Source organism: Triticum dicoccoides, chromosome 2B, assembly GCF_002162155.2.
Source record: "Triticum dicoccoides isolate Atlit2015 ecotype Zavitan chromosome 2B, WEW_v2.0, whole genome shotgun sequence".
Taxonomy (NCBI): Eukaryota; Viridiplantae; Streptophyta; class Magnoliopsida; order Poales; family Poaceae; genus Triticum; species Triticum dicoccoides.
The window spans coordinates 735,716,407-735,726,835 of record NC_041383.1 but is presented as its reverse complement, the minus strand read 5'-3'; the positions used below and the strand labels follow the sequence as shown (position 1 = coordinate 735,726,835).

The 10,429-nt window shown below is 42.8% G+C and overlaps 1 protein-coding gene across 3 annotated transcripts in view; it reads right to left on the bottom strand.

The window, feature by feature from the left end:
- Positions 1 to 9,092: 9,092 nt before the first annotated feature.
- Positions 9,093 to 10,429, bottom strand: part of LOC119365964 (MAP3K epsilon protein kinase 1-like) — a 12,746-nt gene continuing 11,409 nt past the window's right edge. For all 3 annotated transcript variants that reach the window (XM_037631617.1, XM_037631619.1, XM_037631618.1), the window contains 3 exons: positions 9,886 to 10,292; positions 9,675 to 9,789; positions 9,093 to 9,559 (listed from right to left, as the gene is read on the bottom strand). In XM_037631617.1, the coding sequence (XP_037487514.1) occupies positions 9,383 to 9,559; positions 9,675 to 9,789; positions 9,886 to 10,292 (699 nt within the window). In that variant the 3' untranslated portion in view covers positions 9,093 to 9,382. The remainder of the gene's footprint in view (positions 9,560 to 9,674; positions 9,790 to 9,885; positions 10,293 to 10,429) is intronic.

Below are 10,429 nucleotides of genomic sequence, written 5' to 3'. Positions count from 1 at the left end.
ACTACTCACGCATCATCGGAGAGGCACCAATGGAGGTGGTGAACCCCATCCGAGATGGTGTCTAGATTGGATCTGGTGGTTCTGGACTCTGCGGTGGCTCGATGAATATTTTGTCTACTCCCCTAGGGTTTCTGGAATTTCGGGGTATTTATATAGCAAAGAGGCGGTCCAGGAGGCACCCGAGGTGGGCACAACCCACTTGGGCGCGCCTGGGCCTCCTAGTGCGCCCTGGTGGGTTGTGCTCTCCTCGGAGCACCCCCAGGGCGCAGCGAGGGCCCATTCGTGTCTTCTGGTCCATAAAAAATCTCCGTAAAGTTTCGTGGCATTTGGACTCCGTCTGATATTGATTTCCTGCAATGTAAAAAAACATGCATAAAACAACAACTGGCACTTGGCACTATGTCAATAGGTTAGTACCAAAAAATGATATAAAATGACTATAAAATGATTATAAAACATCCCAAATTGATAATATAACAGCATGGAACAATCAAAAATTATAGATACGTTGGAGACTCCTATCTCAGATTTCATGGCCTCAAGCCATTTATCGGAATCTGGGCTCATCATCGCTTCTTAATAGTTCATAGGTTCGTCATGGTCTAGTAACATGACTTCCAGAACAAGATTACCGTACCACTCTAGTGCGGAACGTGCTCTGGTTGACCTACGAAGTTCGGTAGTAACTTGATCTGAAGTTTCATGATCATTATCATTAGCTTCCTCTCAAGTTGGTGTAGGCATCATGGGAACGGTTTTCTGTGATGAGCTACTTTCCAATTCGAGAGAAGGTACAATTACCTCATCAAGTTCTACTTTCCTCCCACTCACTTCTTTCAAGACAAACTCCTTCTCTAGAAAGGATCCATTCTTAGCAACAAAGATCTTGCCTTCCGATCTGTGATAGAAGGTGTACCCAACAGTTTCTTTTGGGTATCCTATGAAGACGCACTTCTCCGATTTGGGTTCGAGCTTATCAGGCTAAAGCTTTTTCACATAAGCATCGCTACCCCAAACTTTAAGAAACGACAGCTTAGGTTTCTAGCCAAACCACGGTTCATACGGTGTCGTCTCAACGGATTTAGACGGTGCCCTATTTAACGTGAATGCAGCTATCTCTAATGCGTAACCCTAGAACGATCATAGATCGCACCATATCTAATAAAGTACGGTTACGATGTTCGGACACACCATTATGCAGTTGTGTTCCAGGTGGCGTGAGTTGTGAAACAATTCCACATTGTTTTAAATGAAGGCCAAACTCGTAACTCAAATATTCGCCTCCGCGATCAGATCGTAGAAACTTTATTTTCTTGTTTCGATGATTCTCCACTTCACTCTAAAATTCTTTGAACTTTTCAAATGTTTCAGACTTGTGTTTCATTAAGTAGATATACCCATATCTGCTCAAATCATCTGTGAAGGTCAGAAAATAACGATACCCGCTGCGAGCCTCGACACTCATCGGACCGCATACATCGGTATGTATTAGTTCCAATAAGTCAGTGGCTCGCTCCAATGTTCCAAAGAACAGAGTTTGAGTCATCTTGCCCATGAGGCATGGTTCGCAAGCATCAAATGATTCATAATCAAGTGATTCCAAAAGTCCATCCGCATGGAGTTTCTTCATGCGCTTTACACCAATATGACCTAAACGACAGTGCTACAAATATATTGCACTATCATTATCAACTTTGCATCTTTTGGCATCAATATTATGACTATGTGTATTACTACGATCAAGATTCAATAAACCATTCACATTGGGTGTATGACCATAGAAGGTTTTATTCATATAAACAGAACAACAATTATTTTCTGACTTAAATGAATAATCGTATTGCAATAAACATGATCTAATCATATTAATGCTCGACGCAAACACCAAATAACATTTATTTAGGTTCAATTTTAATCCCGAAGGTAGAGAGAGTGTGCAATGGTGATTGTATCAACCTTGGAATTACTTCCAACACACATCTTCACCTCGTCGTTAACTAGTCTCTGTTTATTTTGTAACTCCTGTTTCGAGTCACTACTCTTAGCAACTGAACCTAGTATCAAATATCGAGGGGTTGCTATAAACACTAGTAAAGTACACATCAATAACATGTATATCAAATATACTTTTGTTCACTTTGCCATCCTTCTTATCCGCCAAGTATCTAGGGCAGTTCCACTTTTAGTGACCATTTCCTTTGCAGTAGAAGCACTCGGTTTTAGGCTTGGGTCTAGCTTTGGGCTTCTTCATGTGAGTGGAAACTTTCTTGCCATTCTTTTTGAAGTTTACCTTTCTTTCACTTGCCCTTTTTCTTGAAACTAGTGGTCTTGTTAACCATCAACACTTGATGCTATTTCTTGATTTCTACCTTCGCTGATTTCAGCATCGTGAAGAGCTTGGGAATCGTTCTCGTCATCCCTTGCATATTATAGTTCATCACGAAGTTCTAGTAACTTGGTGATAGTGACTAGAGAACTCTGTCAATCACTATCTTATCTGGAAGATTAACTCCCACTTGATTCAAGCGATTGTAGTACTCAGACATTCTGAGCATATGCTCACTGGTTGAGCTATTCTCCTCCATCTTGTAGGCAAAGTACTTGTCAGAGGTCTCATACCTCTCGACACGGGCATGAGTCTGAAATACCAATTTCAGCTCTTGGAACATCTCATATGCTCCGTGGTGTTCAAAACGTTTTTGAAGTCCCGGTTCTAAGTCGTAAAGCATGGTGCACTAAACTATTAAGTAGTCATCATATCGAGCTTGCCAACCGTTCATAACATATGCATCTGCACCTGCAATAGGTCTGTCAACTAGCGGTGCATTAAGGACATAATTCTTCTGTGCACCAATGAGAATAATCCTCAGACTATGGACCCAGTCCGCATCATTGCTACTATCATCTTTCAACTTAGTTTTCTCTAGGAACATATCAAAAAACATAGGGGAGCTACAACGTGAGCTATTGATCTACAACATAATTTGCAAATACTATCAGGACTAAGTTCATGATAAATTAAAGTTCAATTAATCATATTACTTAAGAACTCCCACTTAGATAGACATCCCTCGAGTCATCTAAATGATCACGTGATCCAAATCAACTAAACCATGTCCGATCATCACGTGAGATGGAGTAGTCTTCAATGGTGAACATCTCTATGTTGATCATATCTACTATATGATTCACGTTCGACCTTTTGGTCTCCAGTGTACCGAGGCCATGTCTGTACATGCTAGGCTCATCAAGTTTAACCCGAGTATTTCGCATGTGCAAAACTGCCTTGCACCCATTGTATGTGAATGTAGAGCTTATCACACCCGATCATCACGTGGTGTCTCGGCACGACGAATTATCGCAATGATGCATACTCAGGGAGAACACTTATACCTTGAAATTTTAGTAAGGTATCATCTTATAATGCTACCTCCGTACTAAGCAAAATAAGATGCATAAAAGATAAACATCACATGCAATCAAAATACGTGACATGATATGGCCATCATCATCTTGTGCCTTTGATTTCCATCTCCAAAGCACCGTCATGATCTCCATCGTCACCGGCTTGACACCTTGATCTCCATCGTAGCGTCGTGGTCGTCTCGCCAACTATTGCTTCTACAACTATCGCTAACGCATAGTGATAAAGTAAAGCAATTACATGGTGTTTGCATTTCATACAATAAAGCGACAACCATAAGGCTCCTGCCAGTTGCCGATAACTTTTACAAAACATGATCATCTCATACAACAACGTATATCACATCATGTTTTGACCATATCATATCACAACATGCCCTGCAAAAACAAGTTAGACGTCCTCTACTTTGTTGTTGCAAGTTTTACGTGGCTGCTACGGGCTTCTAGTAAGAACCGTTCTTACCTACGCATCAAAACCACAATGGTGATTTATCAAGTTTGCTGTTTTAACCTTCAAGAAGGACCATCCGCAGTCAAATTCGATTCAACTAAAGTTGGAGAAACAGACACTCGCCAGCCACCTTTATGCAAAACTAGTTGCATGTCTGTCGGTGGAACCGGTCTCATGAACGTGGTCATGTAAGGTTGGTCCGAGCCGCTTCATCCAACAATACTGCCGAATCAAAATAAGACATAAGCAGTATGACGATCACCGCCCACAACTCTTTATGTTCTACTCGTGCATATCATCTACGCATAGACCTGGCTCGGATGCCACTGTTGGGAAACGTAGCATGCAATTTCAAAAAATTCCTACGCTCACGCAAGATCTATCTAGGAGATGCATAGCAACGAGAGGGGGAGAGTGCGTCCACGTACCCTCATAGACCGAAAGAGGAAGCGTTTTGTTAACGCGGTTGATGTAGTCGAACTTCTTCTCGTTTCGGCCGATCAAGTACCGAACGTACGGCACCTCCGAGTTCTGCACAAGTTCAGCTCGATGACGTCCCTCGAACTCTTGATACAGCAAAGTGTCGAGGGAGAGTTCCGTCAGCACGATGGCATGGTGACGGTGATGGTGAAGTGATCCATGCAAGGCTTCGCCTAAGCACTAGGGGAATATGACCGGGGCGTAAACTGTGGAGGGGGGCGCCGCACACCGCTAACAATGTTTTATGTGTGTTCTAGCGGTGCCCCCCCCCCCACATATATATATAGGTTGGAGGGGAGGAGAGGCAGCCAAGGGGGCACTCCAAGTAGGAGGAATCCTACTTGGGGTCCTCCCAATTCGGCCTCCCCCCTTTCCTATTCCTATTCGGAGTAGGAAGGGAAGAGGGGGAAGGGGGGTCTTGTTCCCTTTTTCCTTTCCTCCTTCCCCTTTCCTTATCCAATTTGGCCAGCCCATATGGGGGGCGCACTAGCCCCTTTGTGGCTGGTGTGTTTCCCCTCTTGGCCCATAAGGCCCATATCTTTTGCCGGGGGTGCCCGGAACCCCTTCTGGTGACCCGACAAGTACCCGGTGCTTCCCAGAACACTTCCGATGTCCGAATACCATCGTCCTATATATCAATCTTTACCTTTCGACCATTTTGAGACTCCTCTTCATGTCCGTGATCTCATCCGAGACTCCGAACAACATTCTGTCACCAAAGCACATAACTCATATAACAAATCATCATCGAACGTTAAGCATGCGGACCCTACGGGTTCGAGAACTATGTAGACATGACCGAGACACCTCTCCGGTCAATAACCAATAGCGGAACCTGGATGCTCATATTGGCTCCCACACATTCTACGAAGATCTTTATCGGTCGAACCGTAATGACAACATATGTTATTCCCTTTGTCATCGGTATGTTACTTGCCCGAGATTCGGTCGTCGGTATCTTCATACCTAGTTCAATCCCGTTACCGGCAAGTCTCTTTACTCGTTCCGTAATACATCATCCTGCAACTAACTCATTAGTCACGTTGATTGCAAGGCTTCTTATGATGTGTATTACCGAGAGGGCCCAGAGATACCTCCCCAATACTCGGAGTGACAAATCCTAATCTCGATATATGCCAACCCAACAAACACCTTCGAAGATACATGTAGAGCATCTTTATAATCACCCAGTTACGTTGTGACTTTTGATAGCACACAAGGTATTCCTTCGGTATCTGGGAGTTACATAATCTCATAGTCAAAGGAATATGTATATGACATGAAGAAAGTAATAGCAATAAAACTGAACGATCAATATGCTAAGCTAACGGATGGGTCTTGTCCATCACATCATTCTCCTAATGATGTGATCCCGTTCATCAAATGACAACACATGTCTATGGTTAGGAAACTTAACCATCTTTGATTAAAGAGCTAGTCTAGTAGAGGCTTACTAGGGACACTGTGTTTTGTCTATGTATCCACACATGTATCAAGTTTCCGGTTAATACAATTCTAGCATGAATAATAAACATTTATCATGAAATAAGGAAATATAAAGTAACAACTTTATTATTGCCTCTAGGGCATATTTCCTTCAGGGTTGGCATAGATCGAGATTAGGATTTGTCACTCCGAGTATCGGAGAGGTATCTCTGGGCCCTCTCAGTAATGCACATCATAATAAGCCTTGCAAGCAATATGACTAATGAGTTAGTTGCGGGATGATGCATTATAGAATGAGTAAAGAGACTTACCGGTAACGAGATTGAACTAGGTATTAAGATACCGACGATCGAATCTCGGGTAAGTAACATACCGATGACAAAGGGAATAACGTATGTTGTCACAACGGTTCGACCGATAAAGATCTTCATAGAATATGTGGGAGCCAATGTGAGCATCCAGGTTCCGCTATTGGTTATTGACCAGAGAGGTGTCTCGGTCATGTCTACATAGTTCTCGAGCCCGTAGGGTCCGCACGCTTAATGTTCGATGACGATTTGTATTATATGAGTTATGTGATTTGGTGGCCAAATGTTGTTCGGAGTCCCGGATGAGGTCACGGACATGATGAGGAGTCTCGAAATGGTCAAGAGATAAAGATTGATATATTGTATGATAGTATTCGGACACCGGAAGTGTTCTGGAGTGTATCGGGTACATATCAAAATACAGGGGGGTTATCGGAACCCCCCGGGGGAAGATATGGGCCATATGGGCCATCGGAGGGAGGCACACCGGCCCACAAAGGGGTGGCGTGCCCCCCACAAGGGAGGAGTCCGGATTGGACTAGGGAGGGGGCGGCGCCCCCCTTTCCTTCTCCTCCTCCCTCTCCTTTCCCCTTTTCCCCTCCGGTAAAAGGAAGGGGAGCGAATCCTACTAGGAGCCCAAGTAGGACTCCTCCTACTTGGGGCGCGCCTAGGGCCGTTCTCTTCCCCTCTCCCTCCTTTATATACGGGGGTGGGGGCGCCTCTAACACACATCAATTGTTCCAAGCCGTGTGCGGCGCCCCCGCTCCACAGTTTACGCCTCCAGTCATATTCACGTTGCTTAGGCGAAGTCCTGCGCGGATAACTTCACCATCATCATCACCATGTCGTCGTGCTGACGGAACTCTCCCTCGACACTTTCCTAGATCAAGAGTTTGAGGGACGTCATCGAGCTGGACGTGTGCAGAACTCGGAGGTGCCGTACGTTCGGTGTTTGATCGGTTGGATCGAGAAGACGTTTGACTACATTAACCGCGTTAACTAACGGTTCCGATTTCGGTCTATGAGGGTACGTGGACACACTCTCCCCCTCTCTTTGCTATGCATCTCCTAGATAGATCTTGCATGAGTGTAGATTTTTTTTGAAATTGCATGTTACGTTTCCCAACATTATTGTCTATGGTGACACGGTTAAGGTATGTTCTGCTATGATCACCAAGAGAAAAACATTATTGCCTAAAAAAACTAATTGGATAAAAGGTATCCGTAGGAACCAATTTTCTTTTTTCAACTCTCCCAATACTAAAAAGCGGATTTGATTTGCACTGCTACGTCCATGCCCCGATTTCCAGTCAAAAGCGGTCAACATATGCCAGGAATATGGCCGGTTCAGACCCCCAAGTGACCATACGATGAGCGGTTAATGCAATTAAGACATTTTTTGTCTTAATCCTATCATGTAATTTGGAGATGACAAAAAATGGCGTACAATGAGCTGTCTCTTACTTGTATCTCTAGTAACTAGATATTCTTAAAAATATGTAAAATATTTGTTACAAAGAGATCATCTTTTAATTAAGATAAGGCAAAGTCTTTTTTCTTTCTTTTTCTCCGCCTCTACATTTATGCTATGTGACACTTTTAAGATAGCACCGCCTCTACATTTATGCTATGTGGTAGTTTTAAGATAACACCATTATACATGCTCTTATGACCGTAATTTGCGCTTTCCAAAATACAAGGGCCAAGGCGAGAGAGCAGCCAATGCAATTAAAATAATAGTAACTTGCGCTCTCTAGGATGCGGTGGCTAACGCTGGTTATCGCAGGGAGTAACTTAGGCTAATAATATTATATGTGGTGTCATGCATACATCATTTATTAGGTTGTAAACTCATATTACATTAACAATTGCCTTTTTTTTTCTCATTAATTACTTATCACGTCATCTACTTTACCTAGATATGTGATGTCATCTACTTTACCTAGATAGTGGGGAGTACTTAGAGCAGTAACATGCATATGTTACTAGTCTATATTACTACCTTTATAGTGGGGAGTAACATATGTATAATGTCAGACTAGTCATAATGGGTAGTAACTCAGACTAGTAACATGCATATGTTACTAGTCTATGTTACTACCATCATAGTGGGTAGTAACATAAGTGTAATGTTATGTATCCTTCATTTATTATGTTGTAGACTCATTTTGTATTGGGATGAGTTATGTTACGGTAACATATTATGTTACCACAAGCATCACTCCCCTCATTAATTCCATGCCACATAAGCATATATGTTTTGGGATGCGTTATATTACTACCTAAGTTACTCCTATTATGGTTAGCCTCATGCAACACTTCATTTATTAGGTTATATAGACTCATCTTGTCTTGATATGTGACATTACTTATAGTGTGAGTGACATATTATGTTACGACATGCCTCTTTTTTCTCATTAATTACTTGTCACATCAGCTATTTTGTCTTAGATATATGTGATATTATCACTTACGTTACTCCCACCATGCGAAGAGTACAACAACCATATAATTCACGCATGGTTTGGCACCTGTTTTCTTAAAGTGACATGTTTTTTTTCCTGCAAGTCATTTCACAAGGCGTAAATAATTCTCGATCCGTGGAGGTGACTGCTTCTTAAATTAGGCTGATTAGCTGACACGACGCTTTTGCGAGTAAGATAGCAGGCTAACACTGTAATCGCAAAGCCTCGAATTGCGGTCAGCCCGGAGTGAGGCTTTGCGACCAAAACTCCAGGAATTGAAGAGCATCCATTCTGACGAAGCAGATTCCACCTCAACACACTTCACATGAAATCTCATCTCATTTCCTTGTGGGCACGAGGTTAAGGAAACTCAACACGGTGATCCGTTTCCTGTAAAATGGACAGCAACAGAGACATACGTATATACGTATAAATGGAAACCAAGCGTTGTAGGAATCCAAACCCCACGCCGAGACGAGCAGCAGGCAAAATGTTACTAACAGGAGATGCCAACACAAATAAGTCTAAACCATATCTGTTCTATTGGAAATTTCAAACGGTAATATACAGCAGTTCCACTAACAGCACGCTAGGTATGAACAACCACGCAGGGATTTACAAACCCCGTTATCTTGCACCGGAGCGTCGAACCTTTCTCCCGATAAAAGGGGGAGCAGGCGCAACAGCCAGTCTGGTGCCCATGACAAGGGAAATCACAGCTGGGAACAAGGGGAAAAGAAGAAGAACGAAAACTTTTCCTCTAGGGCAAACATGTACAGCTTGGGAGGAAAACACATGATGGCCAGAAATCACAAGACTGTATTGATGTGCAATGCTTTCAACAGTGAGGTGGCCATTTGTTTGACCAGCACTTGTTGACCGCCACGTTGCCCGTCCCTACGTTCTTCAATGAGGTTTTGTAGCTTCTGGGGAAGGTCGTTCTCCACTATGAGCTGCTTTGGTCGAGGGTGGTGCTCATAGACAACCTGGAAATTTGTAACATAGTCACATATTACAACTCACGTTGTACATAACAGCATGGAACACGTTTTACTTGACATGTAGAATCACTGAATCATGAGAAAAGAGTGAACAGCAAACCTTTATTAGTTTCAGCAGAGTCAAACGAGCAATAGCTTCTCGATGGTCAAGTCTTGCAATAAGCAATGTCGTCAAACCATTGGTGGCTATTGCAGTATTTATCCGAGATGATTTCCTGCAATTGCATTGCATACCATTGCATCTATCAATATAATCTGTGTCATTATAGAAGAGATAACATCAAACAGGAAAGGCTGCCCTCTGTTCTTACGTGATTATTTTGAGGAAAGCATCGAGTATATGAACAAAATATTGTTCAGGGCAGTCTTCGAAAAATTTCACCAACTTCTGAATGGCCTCTTTCTTCAACAAGGCTTGCTCTACTTTTCTGTGATCATTGTCATGAGCCAAACAAACAGCAATGGAATCCAAAGCTGTACATGCCCATGCATCATCCTCTAACAGGTCCAAGTACACATCCAGGCCTCCATGAGCTCTCAACTGCTCTCTAGAGTTGCGAGAAGCATGAGCCATATCACAAAGCAGAGGCAATGCATACTGCCTTAGCGGCGAGTCTGACATGACAAAATTCATCAAGTGAGGGATGATCCCATTTTCAGCTGCTTGTTCCTGTCTTCTTTTATTGATCTTACAAAGGTTGAACAGCGCATTGAGGACCTAAATGCAGACAGGACAAGGCTGTTATGATGTGCATGTTAGAGTTCCCATATGACAATGCACAAAAACTTGCAAAAGAAGGATAATTACGTACTTCTCCTGTTTCAGTTCCCAAACATAATGATTTTGTTCCATTC